We start from the raw sequence: 20,813 nt of genomic DNA on the forward strand, positions 1-20,813 counted from the left end.
TATCTGTGCTCCTTGTGTAACAAATGTGATACTGTGCTCTAATCAGTTGTAGTTGTATTTTTCTCTCTCTCTCTCTGTCTCTCTCTCTCACTGCACTGGTGTCATTTCCTTGCTGAGTAAACCCACATATGCAGTAGAATGGGTGTTGTTTGCCGTGCCTGTCGGTGGCAGTGGCGGTATAGCTGAGGTAACGTTTTTGTTTTGACTCTCCGCAGAGCCCTACAGCACAATCTGATCCGGCAGATCGAGGCGAACACATTCCAGCAGCTGTCCTCCCTGCGCTCACTGTACGTGCACACCGCTCCATCTCACTTTTCTCTAACACACACATGCACATACACGCACATACACACACACACGCACGCACACGCACATGGACACACACACGCGGGCGCACACACACACACAGGCACAAACACAAACACACACACGCACACACACACATGCACACATGTGCACAAAACACACACACACACACACACACACACACACATGCACACATGTGCACAAACACACACACACACACACATGTGCATGCACGCACGCACGCACACACACACAAAACACACTTACACTTTTATACTCTACACATTCATGTGTTCACTCACAAACATACAAACTGTCCTAAGCTACTCAGAAATACTCACTTACTTCACCATTGGCTATTCATGCTATTTGAGTGTCCTGGCCAAGTCCAAGTGCACTTATAATGTGCAGGCAGTGTGAATACATTTCTTGTGAAATTAAGCTGTCTTTCAGTGTGTGACACATTCACTTGAACAAGTAACAGAAGCGCCCGTATTGCCACATTGCTGGAGTCATTCATATTGCTTTCATATTCAACACTCCCACCCTGTGGCCTAAGTGAAAACCATGACAAGACAGATGCATATTTGTCTCTCTCTCTGATAACCTTTTGCCTGAGCTTACAGTTGTGTAACCTCTGTGTTCCATGTGTCCACCATCCTCTACAGGGACCTCAGTTGGAACAAGATTGAGACGATTCACCCAGAAGCGTTCTTATCCCTGCACTCTCTGGTCAAACTGTGAGTGCCAGTCTTACTGTGGTTGCCAGTCTGACGTCTTGCCTTAACAAAAAAAAAAGGAATGGCACTGTTGTTTCCAGTGAACAAGGGGATAGCTGCCAGGTTGCTGAAGTTTTAATTAAAGCCTGGATTGCCAAGTGTTTTTCTTAAGTACATTCAGATTCCTTGATCCATACTTTAGTATTTATGTCATCGACTCCATGTTTTTCTTGGCAAGGCTCTAAGAAGTTGTGGTTGTAATAATGAAAAATCCTTTTGCTGGTGCAGACTTATGTCGTCAGTCACAACAGATTAAAAGTGCTGTATGACAAGAATGCAATTATGTAGTCTTGAACAAAGCATACAAAGTGACTTCTACAGTAACACCTGCTATAAACCTGTAAATGCAAAGAGCGTAAATCTACACTTAATGCTTGTCTGTGATGATAGAGTCTAACTTCGGGCCCTCTCTTTGTTCCCAGTGATCTTACAGAAAATCAGTTAAGCATGCTGCCCATGGAGGGACTGTCCAGTCTCACACACCTAAAACTGAAAGGAAATATGGCCCTGTCCAGTTCTTTCAGGCAGGAGGATTTCCCCAAGATAAGGTACAAGAGCTATTTCATCACGACTTGGGTAAAAACAATATTGTTAGGTGCTTTCACTTTTAGCTAAGTAAAGATGTGTTGATATGAAAAAAAAATCATTGAATGATTTATCAAGGTCGTAGGTATTTGTCAGTGTTCTCGGTAGTTTTGGGAACACATAAATCAGTGGCGACAGCATAATCTGCAAAACCCTTAGTGACATACAGTATAACCTAATTGGCCTATAATAAAGAGACACCTTTATAGTTTTGGACAGCAATAAAAAAAACAAATAAAAAAAAACACCACTGGATCCTTCCTCTATGACACTTACTAAACACCTGAACTCTGTCATCCCCAGCCCCCGTACCTCAGTCACTATAGCATGCACCTTTACATACCTAATGCAGTATGTCTGTTTACAGTCTATTTACCTTGACTTCACTCTCCCTGGAGGCAGAAAGCTATCATTCCCAAACATCTGTGGCTCTTCTATTGCTGTGCTTGCTTTACTGTCATTCACATTATGGCTAGGGGCAGTAGAAGCAGTCCACTGATGAACTGTCTCTAGATTCCATGATCTGCAGTTGAGATGTTAGGGATGTGACAAGGAGCTAAAGGGTGTTTTCCAAAACTCACAGATGAGACACTAATGGACACAAGACAGAAATGAGTAATATTCCAAATGGTGTACTCACCTCAAATCTTCATGATGAATTGTTTTCAAAGACATAACACCACAGTGCTCTACAGTTTTTTTTTACTACCCCAAATTATATTTGGGAAACATTAAGACCTTAATTCCAAACTACGACTTGAATTCAGGGTTCCCAGGGATGCCCCATAAATCCTATAATAACTAGTACGTAGGCTACATCACCTGTTACAAATGATCAACATGTTAAATGTTACCTCGACAGGGTGATTGAAATGCCCTTTGCCTACCAGTGCTGTGTGTATGGTGCCTGCAACAGTCACAAATCCATCAACCAATGGGATGCAGAGCAAATCAGTGAAGACGATGACCTGCATAAGAGGACCATAGCTTTATTTCCTAACAACTGTAAGTACGGTATATCGCTTCCATACAGTAACAATGACTAAATAATAAACCTTCTACTAGGGCCTATAATGTAGCGTGTCCTGGTACTATACAATAAGGTTTTGCTGGTATAAATGTCTGGAAACTCAAATAAGAAGCCTGCCAGATTGCTGGTCGAACAATCAGTGCCCTGTGAGGTGTAGTTTAGGAGATGACAGAAAAGGAAGCTCTTTCGTTTTGAAGCAGGCTAAAGCAGTCTGGCTACTGGCACACGGTGTAGCAGGGGCGCCACAAGTACATCCATTCCATTATTATGATTGTATGAAAGACAGAGTGACATCAGCGCACTGTGAGTTGTGCGCTGTGTTGTTTATTTTTATTCTGGGTTTGGTCCTTTGATTTGTTTCTGCTCACAATGGTGCTGCCAGTTAAGATCTCACAAGTTGAGCTCTGCTAAGACAGCTACAAGCTAATCCAGTTGTCTTCCATGTGATTTGGGTCAGCGCTCATCAGAAATGCCCCTTGCCCAATTGAAATTCAACAGCATGTCTCCTGGCCACAGTGGATGAAGCGAAGATTTGTGGGATTGCAGCACCAGGCAAGACATGGTGTCCATTTCAGTAAACAACATAGTTTCACAACAATTTGTGGAGCCTGAAAAACATTCAGTCAATACCTATTGCACGATCTTCTGAGAAATGCCTTTTCTCAGAGCAAAGCTAGGTCACAGACAATCTACCTGGTGGAGAGAAACAATGCTGCCTTTTATAGCACTCTGTGCACTGTAATGAACTTAAACAGTCTGTTGGCTATTTCTGGCTCTTCATATCTATATTTAATTAGGAAAGAGCAAACATGTTAGTGCAAATCCAATTGACGTGCACACATGAAAGCAGTCTGTAATTACTTTTTGAAAGGGTCTATTTGAAACAAGATTGAATGAGTAAGATTGTCTAGAGGCACACATGAATGTTATCTTAAGATAACAAAAATGAAGTATGAACAAACAATGTTAATAGGTATAAATTGGCCCCCAAGTACGCAAAATATTTTCCTTGTATTGTTCCACCTTCAATTACGTGCAAGATTTACTATGCAAGGGGCAAATGATTAAACTTCAAAAATGATGCAATTGTCATTTTCTGACGTGGAATCACACATATTTACTCTACAACTTTATCTTTTATCAAGCAGCCATTGTTGCATATTAGTGTAGAAAAACAAAGCTGCCATTTTACATGTTCTATTATTTTGTCTTGCAGATGACCCCGACATGGAAGAATTCCAATTAGAAATTGAAGAATCCAAACTACAAACCAGCATCCAGTGCACACCACTCCCAGGTATACTTGATCTTTTTCTTCCCCTGCCAGTAGGTTTGATTTATTGTCAGTATGTGTTGAAACAGATGCAAATTGTAATTGTGAGTTTAATTAAGCCTTTTCTTTGCTCCTCTGCCAGGTCCCTTTAAGCCCTGCGACTACATGTTTGATAGCTGGGGTGTGCGGCTGGGAATGTGGGCTATCACTCTCATCTCGCTGGTGGGCAACGGTCTGCTGATCATCAGCGTCTTCGGCTCACCCACCTACCTGTCCCCGGTCAAGTTTGTCATTGGCGCCATCGGCGGCGCCAACCTCCTGACTGGTCTGTGCGCGGGCACGCTGGCCATGGTGGACGTGCTGACGTTCGGCGAGTTTGCGCGGCACGGCGCCCGCTGGGAGTCAGGGACGGCGTGCCAGACGACGGGCCTTCGTCTCCATCTTCGCCTCGGAGGCTTCCATCCTCTTCCTGACGCTGGCGGCTGTGCAGTGCAGTGTGTCGGTGTCGTGCGTGCGTGCCTACGGCAAGTCGCCGTCCTTCAGCAGCGTGCGGGCAGCCGCCGCCGCCTGCGTCCTGCTTTCCATCGCAGTGGCGGCGCTGCCGCTCGGCAAGGTGGGCGAGTACGGCACGTCGCCCCTCTGCCTGCCCTCCCCCTTGCCCGAGGGCCGGCCATCCACGCTGGGCTTCATGGTAGCGCTCATCATGATGAACTCCCTCTGCTTCCTGGTCATCACCGGCACCTACATCAAGCTATACTGGGACCTAATGAAGGGCGAGTTCGACAGCATCTGGGACTGCGCCATGATCAAGCACGTGGCCTGGCTCATCTTCACCAACTGCCTGCTCTACTGCCCCGTGGCCTTCCTCACCTTCTCCTCCTTGCTGGGCCTCTTCCCCGTGGCCGAGGAGGTCATCAAGTCCGTCCTGCTGGTGGTGCTGCCGCTGCCAGCGTGCCTCAACCCGCTGCTCTACCTCCTCTTCAACCCGCACTTCCGCGAGGACGCCCGCCTCTTCTGGAGCCGCGCCAAGTTGGCCCCTGAGGAGACGCTAGATTCCTTTGTGTCCATGGAGACCGAGAAGAGCTCCTACGACTCCACGCAGGCCCTGGTGTCGTTCGCCGAAGTGGATACCCTATTCGACTCCTCCGCCTTGCCCAAGCTGGAGGTTGAGGACCGTTACCCCTGGTCACCCTCCGTGCCTCTCATCCCCTGCCAACAGAAGATGCTGACCATTGGCAGAGAGCGTATGGCCGGGTCTATGACGGGAATTTGCCTCAACGAGGAGGAGTGTTTGAGAGGCAATGGGCTGGACAGCATCAATGGCAGCTCCTTCCCCACTGGAGTATGTCACTCATCTCCCCACGCATCTCATTTGTAAATCAATTACGTGGCCATTTGAGACTTCTAAGGACCATTTTAGAAAGAGAAAGAGAGAGGGAAGGGAAAAAAAAAGAGTACAAAAGCGGAATATTCTCCTTGGACACTGCCGTGAATCTATCCATACATTTTGGAACATTATGTTGACTGTCTTTGATGAATGAACTAATTAATTTTGGGGATTGTGGTTTGTGGTTTCCCAGGGAAACATCAACCTTTATGCTATTGTGCCATCACAGGAAAGCAGATTAATTTATATATTCAGGAAGCTGTCTCTCATGTGGCGACTGACATGTAACTTAATTTTTCAACATGGCAAAAGGAGGTAACAAAGGGTTTTAGTACCATAAACAAAACACAAACAAAGAAGCGCAGAGAAAACAACAGAATGAGCTGTTGATGCAGACATGAGATTTAACAATGTGAAAAAGCTAAAACCTCCCATTATGTTTCCTTCACACCTCTTGGTCTGACATAGTGAGCTACATTTTAATTATAGTGTCAGTATAGTTTAGAATAGATTCCCAGTCCAGCTGTTCTTTATGTGCAGATCTCAAACATTACCGATTCTCCACCCCAGATGATTATAGAGCCCTTGATTACCTCAAGAGCTCAGACATGCAGTGCTTTGCTTTCCCATGAACATGAATCATTTCCACTCAATGTGCTAATGGCTTTGGTATAATAAAAAATATATTTTTCTAGTGTGGTGACTGCAGTACAAAGGGAACTTTAGCATTGGAATTTTTCAGAAGCCCTGTTTTTTCATGTTTCCCAAATGCTTGTACCTTGTATACAATTATATTTTAGTTTCCACCAAACAAATCAAAATAATTAACATAACATGATAGATTATAAGTCTCTCAAGATTTAATGACAGACTGAAAATGTAAGTAAAGGAACAAACTGCAATGTATGGGCTCACTATGTATTTCACTGATGACGGGTTAAGAAAAATACAAATTTCAAGTCTCGTTTAAAAGGGAATTTACTACATTTGTCACAAATGATTATCTATGATACTACAGACCCCTACCAGATCACATTCATGGCATTGCAGCAACTCTTAAATGTTTTGATTTTGTATAGCACATACATCCTGTTTCTACAGAATGTGTCAAAATGTATTTCCATTTTTTTCAGTTTAGACTGACAAAGAAAAGCATTTTACTGCCATCTAGATCCGCAGTCAAGTTTGGATGGCCATTATTGTCTGTGTATAGTAGGCTAGCTGTTGTATGTACAGTGTAACTACCTCTGACCTAGCATGCTATTATTTCATTGTACCCCAAGTGTGTTGATCGTCTCTTTTTACACAAAGTATGTTAAATTTATATATAATTTTATATTAAAGTAAATACCATAGTTTGTAAAACACATACTATTTTGGATGTACATATTTTCATATTTCTGTACACGTACAACAAAAAAATATGATTTAATAAAATTATTACTTTCATATATTTAAGTCCCAATCGCTGGTGAGTAATTTGTTCCTTCCTTGGATAAGGATTTAGTTTGAAGAAATTTGGAGGAACAAGAATACCTCAAAATGTTTTATTTACATGGGCAAGAAAGAAAAGATCCATAAATGATTTAGCAACATATTAAAATGAAAATCCAGAACACAGACACAAAGGAAATGTAAAAGCAGACGGTCATATTCATCAGATGAATATGACTAGTGTGTCTCATAACAATCAAAACACAAATATTACAAGGTTAAACAATCATTAAGAGCTAAACTACAGACAGACTCTCTTAGACTCTTGTGGCTGTTCCTTGAGAGGCTCTCTCTTGCGAGAATAGTCTTTACTTAAAAGTTCGGTAGCCTTTTCTCCAGATTTGACCTGACCCTTTGGACACACAGACACACACACAAAATGCATTTTAGCAAAGCATTTGGCATCAACTTAACAGGAAAGTAGAATGCATGAACTTTTCAGGTAAGCTTGTCAACAGTTGCATTACTCGATTTAATCTGCTATTTCTTTGTATGTTTTTGTCATTGCATGCACACAAATTTGCCCCAGAAGCTGAACCGCAGGCCCAAGTGCCTGAGATATGCTTAACAGATTTACTCGTGGACATACAGGTCCCTCTAGTGGTTAATACATGTAATGTGGCAAACCATCTACACAAGTCGTCAAAACTTACATTATTTCTCTGGATGGCATGTTTTTCTGTCCAACTCTTGGCTTTGTCCAGATAGACTTGCTTGTTGTACTTAAATTCAGATGACTGCGAAAACAAAGAAATATTATTTCCATAATAACTTCAACAGAAGAGGATTAGAAACACTGAGAGGTGCCTGAGAAGGTGTATTAAGAGTTTTCTAATGTAAAATATTGTAACGATTTGAATAGCGACACACAGTTGTCCAATCAAAAGGTTTATTAGCTGAGAACGAGAGCAGGGACACAGACATAAACCCCAAATGTTCGCTCCCGCATCCCAGCATGCCCTGCGTGGGAGAACGCTATGCAATGTCTTGTGCGCCGACGTTACAATATGAAGACATACTGGCATTCTGTATATCGTCAAATTTAACACATCACCATATATCACACAGTTATAGGCCTACTTAAGAGTGAAATATACACAAATACACATTTTGACTGAGGCATATGCATTTTAAACATGTTTTTTTATGTTTTATGTGATTATACAACAGCAACAAATGAATCACCTCCATTCAAAGTGTTGAGGGAAAAAAACACCCTAAAACACATGATAATGTTTTTTTGAATTTGAACAGAAATATTTTACAGGCCTTAGTTGTGGGACCCATTCATATGAATGAGCCATCTGCAATATTAAGCCACTTAGAGAATCATGCAACGCATGTTAATGTGTTTCCATGTCAGGTCTGCAAGGTGGTCCTAAACTGGTTCATCAAACCTTTCCTACCTGTGTGTGTATGTGAGAGAGATGGGACTTACAATGTCTGCCATGAGCGGATCATCTGGATTAGGCTCGGCCATAAGCAGCTGGATAGAGGTGAGTACTGTGGAGATGTTGAGAGACGGTCTCCAAGCACCCTAAAAGACACAACCGACATACTCACATTCCTTTGTATGAAGATGGCCAAAGTTCATTTCATCATCATCATGTCAGAAATACAATAGGCCTACCCATGTTATAACAGTCAGTGGCAAATCTTCGCACAGAACGTTTGTCCATTTTTGGCAAAGCCTTTGTCCTACCTTAGGTGGAAGTTTTAGTGCATCCAGACAAATGCGCCCAGCGTTGTCAATGTTTGGGTGATATATTGGAGTCAGGAAGCGAATCTTGGGTGGTTCAAAAGGGTACCTGTATGGCATAAATAGGTAAATCAATGTTGCTTCACACGTAACGTTTCCACATTAGGCTCTAATGCATGCTGACTAGCACACTCACCTTTCAGGTATTTTGATCTCCAGAGCGAACAAGCCTCCTTCGAATGGCGTGTTTGCACCCCCAACAATTTCTGTGTTTAAAATAAGGTCAGTCATTTATAGATGTGCCTGCATGCATTATAAGCTAGCATTGGTACACGCGATTGGCGTTCATTCAGCATCAGCAGACATCATTGACTTCGTTGGACAGAACTCACGAGCTCGAAGGTCATCAACTTGATCATCTGACTGCCAACATGATATTCCAGGGGGTGGCTCAGTCGTGAGCATCTGAAGTTCACGTTTAAGACGAGTGGCCCTCTGCATATTTAGCAAACAAATATCTGAGGCTATCGTTTGCTTATGCTAGGTAGGTAACCACAGGTTAACTATTCACAACGCAATACAAAGTGAACAAACGACTATTCCTTAGCCCGTTTACTGTCAAGGTACTCAACTACAACTATACAATAAAATTACGAGATCTAGTTTTAGCTTTTTTTCCCACACAGACTAATGGCTACAAACTTCTCACTGAACGGTAAAAGATTTCAAGTCTCCCCCCTTTGGTCTTACGCAAACAGAAAAGCATCATGGGAAATAAAGTTTTAAAGTGTGTTGGTGAAACGGCATTTGTCTCCAGAAAAACTACAAGTTCCATCATACATCCCGCAGCGCCAAAGAAACGCAGGAAGTGAATAGGCTATAACAACAACAACAATAATAATAATACAAATAATAATAATAAAAATCTACCAAGTTTTTTTTTATCTCTCATTTTGAGACCCTAAAGTAAAAAGACAACTTAGGCCTAAAGAGCATGCAGATTTTTTCCAGAGTCCTTGTTTTGCTTATAAATGTTTGTACATCTTTATGCGATATTAGAATGAGAGTAGAACAGAAATGGCAGACATATGCCTCCTTACATGTGTCAAATAAAAAAAATCACATATTGTTATTTATCGCCCAATTTGTCGTATTTGGTGGAGAGCCCCTTTCTCATTAAAATGACTAGGCCTATCTTCATCTTTGAACACAACTCTGTAATTTTTGTTAAAGTTTACATTCGTTATTGAATCCAAACTGATTGCATCCTCTTAAAATATCTTTAAATTGAACCTAGACTAAAAAATTAACACTATGGAAAACTGGCCCTCTTGGAATGACTTGTGTTAAGCAAATAACACATTCAATCCTTTTTTTATCTGCACTGTGACGCAAAACTCTATTATTATTATGACCGCCGCGCAGCGAAGCCCCACATGGATAGCATGGAACCATCGTTTTTCGTTTTGATCTGTAGCCCCCGCTGAATTGGACCCCAAAGAAGAAGGGTAGGGCAGACACAGTTTTCTGTGAATATCTCGAAAACCGTAGGGTTTAGGAGGACCATTTTTTTTGTATGTTGATCTCAAGGGGCCATGTCAACCCATTCCATAACCACTCATTTCATGTATAGCCACCTAGTTAAACACAAAAAAAAGTAAAATGAGGTGGTGTAACTGAAGGTATCTGTGACCTAACATAGTCAAAACTGCACGAAATTGGAAGTGTAGGATCATTATGACACCCTCTGTATGCACGCCAAGTTTTGTGGAATTTCGTTCATGGGGGCCACACAATAAATTAATTTATGTTACTATACACCAACTGGCCTGTAGGTGGCCGGAGACAGTTTTCTGTGAATATCTCGAGAACCGTAGGGCCTAGGAGGTCCACCTTTTTTTGTATGTTGGTCTTAAGGGGCATGTCAACCCATCCCATTACCACTTATTTCATGTATGTATAGCGCCACCTAGTTAAAAATTTAAAAAGCAAAAAAATTAGGTGTTTTCATCTCAATATCTCTGGCTGACAAGGTCAAAACTGCACGAAATTAAAAGTGTAGGATCATTATGACACCCTCTGAATGCATGCCAAGTTTTGTGTACTTTCGTTCATGGGGGCCTTACAATAAAATAATTTATGTGTACATTTAGTGACGCACACCAACAAGGATTCCGGGACACTGAAAGACCGGGTACACAAAACTTGGTGGGCATGTACCCCCACATGGATAGCATGGAACCGTCATTTTTCGTTTTCATCTGCAGCCCTGCTGGACTGGACCCCCTAAAGGAGGGTAGGGCAGACACAGTTCTCTGTGAATCTTTTATGGTATGTTGGTCTCAAGGGCCCACATCAACCTGGCTCATAATCACTCATTTGTGATTTGCCCCCGGTAAAAAAAAAATGAAAATCAGTAGGATTAAAAGAAAGCCAAAATAAATATTCATCATCATCATCATGGCAGCATTTTCAGTATTGGCTAGAAGTAGTCGTTTGTCCACTAGATGGCGATCGTTGCAGTGAGACGTAATTTTGTTGGAAGTTAAAAGTGGGTTGGAAAAACAATGGACGCTTCATACAAGGACTGTAATTTACCGCGCATTTAACATCTAATAAGGATAGGACGATGTTCACATGGAGTGTAATTCCCATTTCTTCTTGAAGCCGAAATAAATCTGAGGATGTTTATCGGACATGCTTGGTTTTACTGCAGGTATGCGTTAATCTTGTAATATCAATAAGGACCTAGGTAATGTTACCGTTAGCGTTGGTTGAGTGATGGAGGCATTTGATTTATTGCATTTGTAGAAAACTATAAATGCGGTTATACCAAGCAAATGTATAGCAGCACTGTTTGTATCTTTCGACTGTCATTTATTGCACGTGCTACAAAATCATTCTGTGCAATGGAAGATTTTACCAACGCATAACCGGTCTGATACAGTTTTGCCTATACATGCGTGGAGACGGAGACGCCTGTTTATTTTGTTTTAAGTGCTTGCAGGGTGTGAGAGGGGAATCGATGTGCTTTGATTACAGCTTGGTAGTTGTAGTCTGTGAAATTAAAAAGCGCGGTGTGTGAAGTATCCAAACAATGACACCTTCATTTCATTATGGCTGCTTTAGCAACACACCTTAAGCTATGTGTAGTGGGTCCCATTTAGAAGTGGCTACTGCCGTTCGCGCTTTCCTTGACTCATGGAGCTGCGTGAATGTTATTACAACTTTTCGCCCGCGATATGACAGTTTAAGTCCGCTTTGATACTGTAAAGGCGAAGCCATTGGTTTCAAAGGAGATTTTATTTGTGTCGCCAGCATAGCCTATTGACAATTTATGTTGTAAATAGACCTACCTTATAATCCTACCTGTAGCTTAGGGAAGCTAACAGCTTTCTATTAGGATCTACACTGTAAAAAAGAAAAAGTTAGTTCAACTCAAAATTTCAAGGCAACCGACTGCACAGAATTTTTGAGTTGAAGGCATCAACTTAATTTTTTACGTTTTGAAGAACTACAATTATTAAGTTGTGTCAGCTAAGTTTTTCAAGTTCTGCCAACTAAGTTTTTTTAATTCAAGTTACTGGAACTTTCAAGTCTGTAAAAACTTACTATTTTAAGTTCAGATTACCATCCCCTGAAATAACTTACTATTTTGAGTTTAAATTACCCCCCACATTAAATCATCCACTGACAGTAAACCAGTTAATTTATGCATGTTTATTTGAACCACTTTGGCAGAAACAGCTTTACAATTCCACAATGTAAACAAGTAATCTTATGCCCAAAGCAAATCAGGTTTCAGTATATGGGCAGTTTTTGTTTTTTTTACTTTCCGACTCCTGTTGAGACCTTACAAATAATGCAATATTGCCAAAGATGACAGGTAAACGGTTAAGTGCCTAAGTATTCACAAGTGTGTAAATCCACAGCTGAAAATGGCATATTATCTGAACCACACTTTAAACAAATGCAAACATGCAAACATGCAGGCTTCAACAGTAATGGTGAAACACAGCTTCTACTGAACAATCAATATTGAAGTCTGTTGACAGTTATGACAGCTACAAATAAAAGATTTGTTTTTCGTCAAAATAAAGCTCTTGTGTCCAGAGCAAATAAGGCACATGTCAATAAGTTGGGGAAATCAAAAGGAACATAAAAATTATACGGTGGTCTATGTGAAGAATATCCAAACATAATAAATGAACAGACATGATAAAAGAAATCTTCCCCATGGAAAATGAATCACTGGTTTAACAGCTTGGTCTTGAAGCTCCGGACACGCTGTGAGCAATTGGTGGACATTTCCATGAAAATGTGCTGGATAGTTTCAAAGGTATACCTGATGTCTTTTGGGAACTCCATGTTGAGGGCATAAAGCAGGCCAAAAAGATACGTAAAGCGCAGTCGGGTGTCTGGGATATCTTTCAGGACAATGGTTTCCTCCAACACGAGGGCAATATTAATGACTGCGTCATCATCATCAAGCACTGTGAGGACACCCATCTTGATGCCTTTCGTCTGCTCGTCATCTAAATCAGTTGCCTGACAAAACAAAAACACCACTGAAATAATGTCCTGTAGAAAACTAGTCAATAAAGTGTGATGTCTATTTGTGTATGGCCTCTTCTTTGCTATATAACACATTATTAAAAGCTGAAGGTCTTCCAAGCTGCACTCACCAAGCATCTAGAGAAAAGCTTCTCAGTATTCTCCCGCAGAAATATGGGAAGACCTTCCACAGCTGCCTGTCTGCGATGACTTGTGATGTCAGATGTCTGTTTTGGAAGAATATAAAGACAAACAAATACCTTACTGTATATTACTGTATTAAATAGTCAATCAAGATGGAACTCACCAATGTAGCTGATGCAAAAAAATAATTCTTCTTGATTAATGGTTTTAAAATATTAGTGGACAAACTGAACAAAAGGCCTTGTAGTCAATATAATAACCTGTTTGTCAAGCATTTCCAAAAGGGTTTCCATCTCTCGACTAAAGGCGCCCTTCCTGGCACGATATAATTTCAGCAGACGAGGGGTGAACATCTCAAGGGCAGTTTTAAATGTTCCCATCAGGTCCTTGGTGGTCACACGAGTGAACTCTTGACAAATCTGAATGAAACAAATGCATTACAAATACAACAAGCTGATTGTGTGCTTTCATTATTATAATTAAGACTGCAAACTCTCAGCCATGATACAAATTAACCTTCAAACACTATTATGAAAAAGCCATAACACAAATGTAAACAAATGCACCAAATACAAGAAAAAAAAAAGATGCCTTACCTGTTCTTCAAGAAATAGACCGGACCACCTCTCCAGAACCTCTGAGACCATGGGTTCCATCTCTACAATCTCCATTCTCCTAAAGGAGAATGTGATGTCCATCTTCTGGCTGATGAACTCCATGTCCTTGTTTTTCTTCTTCATGGTTTCAACCAGGGAAGACCTCAGGTCTTCCAAGTCCTCCTCAGTGTAGCTTTCAGGATGATCTGGTACATGGTTGACCTCACCTCGCTTTGGTTTTTCAAAGAAAACCTTCCCTCGGACCACCATCCCCATCATCATCTCTTCTTCGCCTGTTGACACCATGATCATCCACCACCTCTCTTCTTGTTCTCCTGTTGACACCAACCTCATTACATCCAGCTTGGACGTAGTTTTGATCTGTAGTTCCCAATCTTGTACTTTATGCTGGTTGTCCATCCCGCGCATATCCAGTACCACCACCAGGCTCTTTGAGGCAGGGATGTTTGTTGACAAGTTCAGCAGCAACAGACTCGAACTCATGTTTGTCAGGGTAGGCTTTCACAGTAAATATTTCTTGTGCCAACTTGTCCAGAATCTCCGCTTTCACATCTCTGGTTACATGTAAACCCTTCCCTAATATTTCAAACGTTTCATTCCTTTATGGAGTATCAGTTCAACATCATATGAGAATGATGGTATCGGGAACGGAGTGGGCCACTGTGAAACGTTCCTCCTATATGTCCAAGACAACTGAAGATAAGCTGTGGATTGAGTCTGGAGATCCAATGCTGGCTGTGTCAAGGGAAGAGATGGAGGATGACCGAAGTTGGTGTTGGAGGTGGTGGTGATGGCATGTCCTCACTGCTCCACAGAATATGCAAGACAGCCTTTTCTGAAGGTAACTCTGCTATGTCAATCAGGGTTGCAAACTGCCAGGCCAAAGTCTGAGTCTTCATACTGTATACAGAATTCACCCACAAGTTCAAGATTTTTGACGCAGTTCATTGTACAGTTCCTCTAAAGTTTCAGGAGCTTTGGTCAGCCGAATCTTCACGGACGAAGTTTGGGATTTATGTGGGACCAGAAGCAACAAAGCCTGTGAGGACAAAAAGAAGAACAGATATTTGCACCGACACTTTAAACTGAAACCATATACAGTCATGGCCAAAGTATTACGCCTCTCAAGAAGTGTTATTTTAAGCTCAATTCACACACTTTTGAAGGTTTTGATAAAAATAACAACAGCTCAATACAACTGAAACAATTGGTTTCCCAAATGTAACAAAAATATCACCAAAATACTGTGGAAGTGAATACGGCAATCAAAAGTATTGGCACGTTATTAACAGGTGTCTTTTAGTGATAAAAGCACACTTTGCATTGTTAAAATCAGTGCAGGGTTAATGGGTAGTCAGACATCAGCTGGTAGCACCTGAGAAATATAAGCCCATTTCTAATGGACAAAAATCTCCAGTTTACTCACTATACATCTCTGTTGGTTTATATGGACAGTATGAGGTTTTCTTCAAGTAGAATCGTATATATTCTCAGGAATGCAACAGCTGACGCCTGACTACCCATAACCTTAGCTGTAGATTTTAAACAATAAAAGTGTGCTTTTATCACTGCAAAAGACACTGCAAAGACACAATTGAGAGTGCCAATACTTTTGACCGTGCAGTATTCACTTCCCACAGCATTTTGGTGATATTTTGTGTTGAATTTGAGGCAACCAATTGTTGTTTCAGTTCTGTTGAGCTATTGAAAATATCCTGGTTTGGTTATTTTATAAAAACACCTTCAAAAGTTTGTGAGTTTCATTCAAAAGCAACACATCCGAGGGTGTTAATATTTTAGGCCATGACTTGTATCTTGAACACTAAAAAACAAGTCATTAACACATGATAAAATTATCATACAAAGAAAGAAAACATACAAACAGAAGGGTGCTTACCATTTCAAGTTACTGCAGTAGCAAAGTCCTTGGGGTCACCATCAAAGTTCTAGCAACTTGGTATGCAGCCAATGGGTGGTAATCGCTCAAAGTCTCTGGATCCAGAATCTCTAAATCTGAGTAACAGTTATCAATGAGTTGGTAAGACCGATAATGTTCCATGTACCAAGATGATAACCTTGTGGTGACAAAATACACTTTCCACCACTTGTCCACCAATATGTGTAGTATTCTAAAGAATTTGGCAGTCCACTGCATTCAACCCAAGAGACACTATCATGTCCCTCACATACTGGGTCCCATACAAATGTACTTCTTTGGCAAGAGACACATCATCTTCATTTGGGTACTTCTTTTCTATTACTGTCCTGAGCTTTTCATCTAAAGATGATATTTTCCTCTATCTACACTACCAACATGCAATTTTGGCTTGAACAATTGCTGGGTGTCAAGAAGATATGCCATGAGCTGTTGATGCTTAGTGGAAAGGGTGAGTAGTACATTCTTAAAACAGTGAGCATCATTGATTGCCTGTTTGAAAAACTATGCTTAGACTCAAATCTAAACGGCCCACAGATCCACCAATGGCCCAAAGCAACCGCGTGTGAGATGCACATAGTGATCAATGAAGTGATGCTTTGGTTTCAACTTAAATTCAGGAAAGGTGCCAGTGATCAACTGTCCATGGTCAGACAATTTATTCCCTAAGTAACATAATGTTCCCTCTGATAACTAGGTAGACACCGAAATCTCCACAATCTCTTTTTAAGGTCCATTAAAATTTCCCATGACGGCTCTTGTTCAGGTATATAGTTCCCGATCAAAAGAGGCAGCAAACTAAAAGTGCCCAGTTTTCATGTCCGTTAGTTTTTACCTTTCCAGATGCAAGGCCCGCCTTTGTAATTATTGTGGCTTGTTGACCAAATCAGAGAATTTATATGGAAACTGTTTTATGCGGTTATTCAGTCCATCGAATGTAATGAAACCTTTTCTAATCAATTCTTTCAAACACAAACATAACTCCACTGGCGACAACACCTTCAAATAGATCATGCAAAAGATCAGGGGAAATCCAGTAACTGGGTGGAAGAAAGACAACTTACTTAAAGCACAGGGATGATTTAACCCCATTCACACATGGCTTAGGCTTATCACTCAACTTGAGTTGTTCCACAAAAAGAATCATGTTGTGTCACAGTTCTTAGTGGAAAGTTCCTTGGCTCACAATTTCCAATTTGTCTCGACTGATGCAACAAAAATCTGCAGAATTTTTCGACATTGAAAGCTTCCTGAAAAACCTGCTAAGCTATGTGCACCAAGGTTATCAGCACAGACACAGAACACTGTTCCCTTTACAACTGATATCTAGGGCCTCACATACACTCCTGACTTTTCAAGAAATCCAAGATCCTTAATCAAAGGATAAAGAAAGGCATCATACCCAAATTGTCTGACATCAACAGTTTTTTCCAAGACAAAGCCAGTTGAATTAGGGGAGAGTAGGAGCTTAAACTTGCTTGGTAAATTCAGCAAAATCAATAAACAGCTGTAATTTTATGGATTTTTCTTGAAGATCCCAAAGGATTACATAGTTCCAGGTCATCTATGTAAAGTCCTATAGAGATACTTGCATCTTGCACACCCAGAAGACCATTGTCTTTGTAGGCACTGTCCCTCTAAAAAAAGAGCAAAATTGACCTGGGTTGTCCCCTGACTAAACACCAACTTCTCCACAAAATCTGGCTGTCTCAACAAAGTTTCAAGAACCTGATGATTGAAACATAAACAAATGTTTGTTTATGGGTTCTTTTATATGTATACTAAAGTAGGGCTGAATTACAGGGAACTTCTCTTTAAAAAAAGATTCCTCCTGTGATCAGTAATAATGCACCTTTCCTTCAGTGCTCACAAGTAATGGATTTGTTTCCAAGACCATCATTAATCTTATTGAGAACACTATCATCTAATTCAATGCAGTGTTCTGCAAGCACTGCTTTGATACCTTGTTGAGAGTGGGATTTTGAAAGATGTAAAATGTCATTAAACCCCTCAACTATTTTCTGTACAGCCGCCTACTAACATGTAATTCAGTTTGCATAATGAAAAAAACCCAGCAGCCCTGTGTTCAAGAGTCTCAGCATCTACTTTCTCCCTCCCCTTTTCTTGGACATCTGAATTTCCAGAACTACTTGGAAATGCATCTTCCCACTACAGATACCCAATGGTTGGTCAGAGGCATCTGTCTCACAGGCTCATTTTCTAAGTCTGCTCTTAAACAGGTTCTGATATCACCATGCTTGTGTTTCCTACTTTTGTGTGAACTAAAAGTCTTTAGGATTGTTTGTTTTAAAACTACATCTCAAGAAGGGCAAACACACAGTCTCATGTTTTTAAATGGCGTCCAAGGTGAGGAAGAAAGACTGCTGTGTGCAGATTTCCGAATTCACATAGATCACACAAAAAAGGTGAATTTCTCTTGTATTTTGGCTGTCCTACAATGTGATCTAGTCAAATGTGACTTTGGCGCCAGGTGTTTTAAAAGTACATACACAGTCACTGTAAACACATGGCCAGTAAGCCCTCTTCCGCGTCTGAGTCGATGGTGCCTGAGCAGACGCTCTTGACTGCGCTGGCAAAGCTGCAGAAGCAACACTCCATAGAAAACCTAGGGACAAAAATAAGAGGGAAAATGAACACAGCGACATACTTCAAGAACCGTTCATCGCACGCTGTTGAGCTTCAGAGCAAAAAACACACAAAAGTCGCGATGCTAGGAAGGCTAGATCTATCTAGTTAATTACCAGATCAAACCGGAAGTTTTGCATCATTACAGTTACAGCACGTTAGGAGCTAACGCACCTTGGTTGTAGCGCGATGGTCACGAGCAGCACGTAAACTATAACCACCACCGCCGGTGTTTCGGTTTTCATGTCAATGAGCAAAGCAGACGCAGCATAAAGCAACGCAATCATTCATCGAGTAACATTACGGCAACACACATTTTTCAACCAATATGTGGACACAATTATATTGAGCTTATTGTTCAAAATAAGCTCAACCGATTAGCTAGTGGGGCATTTGTATTGTCATAAACCGCCTGGTTATGATTTATTGATTTTGTTTCCGAATGAAATATAATACAAATATAAAATGCATATAGAAATGCATGATTACCTTACCCGCTAGGAAGGGACATTTGTCTCTCTTCGACTGAGATGATGCCAGGGAAAAAGTTACCGCCAAAGCAAAGTGACAAGATTGGCTAGGATGCAAACTTCAAGGGAGCCCTGGGAAAAATCCTTGGAAACCCCGTCAAGAGTCCGGGTTGCCATGACAAATTTGAAATGAGCACGCGCAGATAAGTTGACCTCACTCTGACTGGGTGTCAATCCACAACTTCAAAGTAAAAATCAACTTAATTTATAAAATAAGATGAACTTTTCATCAGAAAACTTTGAAAGTGAGTTCAAGTGGCTCACAACAGACAAGTTCTAAGTTCCTACTGGCAATTTTATTGTCAGTGAATGAAAAAAAATCTTAGTAAGGTGAACAATTTTGACTTGTCGTTTTACAGTGTAGTTTGTTAGTTACCGCTTTTTGTCATAACTTCCTGATGCATTTTGCATTTAGAATAGCCAGAGCGTGTATATCTCAATCGAAAATTAAACAATATCGAAAGTGCCTATGGACTAGGCTGGGTGAACCCAGCCTGATCCCTCCCCGCTATTTATTTTTTTGATTTCTTAAAAGATTGAGCTTGGTCTGATGAAAGCCAGACTAGCCATGGACATCAGTTAAACAATGCAAGGGAACATGAATCAGCCTATATTTGCACTAACAATAACGGACAAAAGCTCTTCAACTTTGGCCCGTTAAAATGTGTATGAACAGTCTAGCGGCGCGATTTCATCAAGGCCCATTTGGACATGTCAGTTATTTGCACCACTGGTTAGATGTAAAACAGCATTTCGTTTCAGACTAGGCTACTGTTACTTAATTTGTGCATTAACAATAACGTTTCAGACTACTGTTACTTAATTTGTGCATTGGACAATAAAGTATTACATGAACTAAAGATGACTAAAATCTTATGTAGAAGAAGAAACATTCACAAAAAAATCCATCCATCCAAAAATGACCTTTGTTTTTGATAGCTGTTGAAAACGGCATGGAACTGACAGAGATGTTTTGTTTAAAAATACATAAAAAAAAATAAATAAATAAATAAATAAATAAATAAATAAATAACATTATGCTGATACCTTTTGCTTTTCCCAAATACAATGTAGCCTACAGGTGTAAGTGACCTTTCATCAATCCAGTTGCAATGGATGAACTGTGATGAACTGCCCTACTTGTGATTGTTTAGAGATTTTAAAGGTTTTATAACAATTCTACATCTTCTTTGGCTATTCTACAATCTATTCACCTTTTCAGCACCAGTAGGGTACTTTCTGTGCAGCCGAAGACACACACTCAGGCATGCCAAACAAGCATACACAAAAGTTTCAAGAGTGGGGATGGAGTAAAATATGGAGACAAATTGAAGTGTGATTTATTTTCGCGGAACGGATGTACAGGACTGAGCGGCGGTCATATTTTGTACCGCTATGCGGTACATCTAGTTGTTATTAAATCCCTTGTCAGATAGATAGATAGATACATACATACATACACACACACATACATACATACATACATACATACATACATACATCTAGTTGTTATTAAATCCCTTGTCAGATAGATAGATAGATACATACATACATACACACACATACATACATACATACATACATACATACATACATACATACATACATACCAGTAGATGGACACATTACTTTTTTCATCCCCAAATAGTGGTCAGGGGTGACTTTCTATATGATAATGGTCCTTATACAGTGACGTTTAAGCAGCCTCCAGCTGAAAACAAGCTGTTGTCAGAACAGTGAATTTGTGTGAAACCTTTCACAACACCGACAAGGCACCACCTACATGCCAGGCATACTAGGCCTACAGCGTTTTTACTGGATTTCGGGACCCCA

The 20,813-nt window shown here is 40.6% G+C and overlaps 3 protein-coding genes and 1 long non-coding RNA gene across 4 annotated transcripts in view; 1 reads left to right on the forward strand and 3 right to left on the reverse strand.

Annotated features, from left to right (window-relative positions):
• The window catches only part of LOC125293382 (leucine-rich repeat-containing G-protein coupled receptor 6), a gene marked incomplete in the record, with an annotated part of 62,640 nt that extends 55,827 nt beyond the window's left edge, over nt 1-6,813 (forward strand). Inside the window, 7 exon segments of the mRNA XM_048241253.1 lie at nt 216-287; nt 975-1,046; nt 1,508-1,633; nt 2,533-2,675; nt 3,917-3,997; nt 4,116-4,402; nt 4,404-6,813. Coding sequence (XP_048097210.1) covers nt 216-287; nt 975-1,046; nt 1,508-1,633; nt 2,533-2,675; nt 3,917-3,997; nt 4,116-4,402; nt 4,404-5,351 — 1,729 coding nt within the window.
• An 80-nt stretch (nt 6,814-6,893) lies between these two features.
• ube2t (ubiquitin-conjugating enzyme E2T (putative)) lies at nt 6,894-9,369 on the reverse strand. The gene is made up of 6 exons (XM_048241254.1): nt 8,946-9,369; nt 8,750-8,819; nt 8,557-8,662; nt 8,293-8,391; nt 7,508-7,591; nt 6,894-7,206 (listed from the first exon to the last, which is right to left on the reverse strand). Exons 1-6 carry the CDS (start codon nt 9,052-9,054, stop codon nt 7,096-7,098), a joined length of 579 nt encoding a protein of 192 aa, XP_048097211.1. The 5' UTR covers nt 9,055-9,369; the 3' UTR covers nt 6,894-7,095.
• A 3,432-nt stretch (nt 9,370-12,801) lies between these two features.
• On the reverse strand, nt 12,802-14,351 carry LOC125292990. Its single transcript, XM_048240588.1, has 4 exons — nt 13,848-14,351; nt 13,512-13,670; nt 13,239-13,334; nt 12,802-13,101 (listed from the first exon to the last, which is right to left on the reverse strand). Exons 1-4 carry the CDS (start codon nt 14,349-14,351, stop codon nt 12,802-12,804), a joined length of 1,059 nt encoding a protein of 352 aa, XP_048096545.1.
• Nucleotides 14,352-14,888: 537 nt separating this feature from the next.
• LOC125293952 lies at nt 14,889-18,344 on the reverse strand. Its single transcript, XR_007193458.1, has 3 exons — nt 18,315-18,344; nt 15,766-15,881; nt 14,889-14,907 (listed from the first exon to the last, which is right to left on the reverse strand). It is a non-coding gene; the product is annotated as an uncharacterized LOC125293952 (long non-coding RNA).
• Between the last annotated feature and the right edge of the window lie 2,469 nt (nt 18,345-20,813).

This window comes from Alosa alosa, chromosome 4, assembly GCF_017589495.1.
Source record: "Alosa alosa isolate M-15738 ecotype Scorff River chromosome 4, AALO_Geno_1.1, whole genome shotgun sequence".
Classification (NCBI taxonomy): domain Eukaryota; kingdom Metazoa; phylum Chordata; class Actinopteri; order Clupeiformes; family Clupeidae; genus Alosa; species Alosa alosa.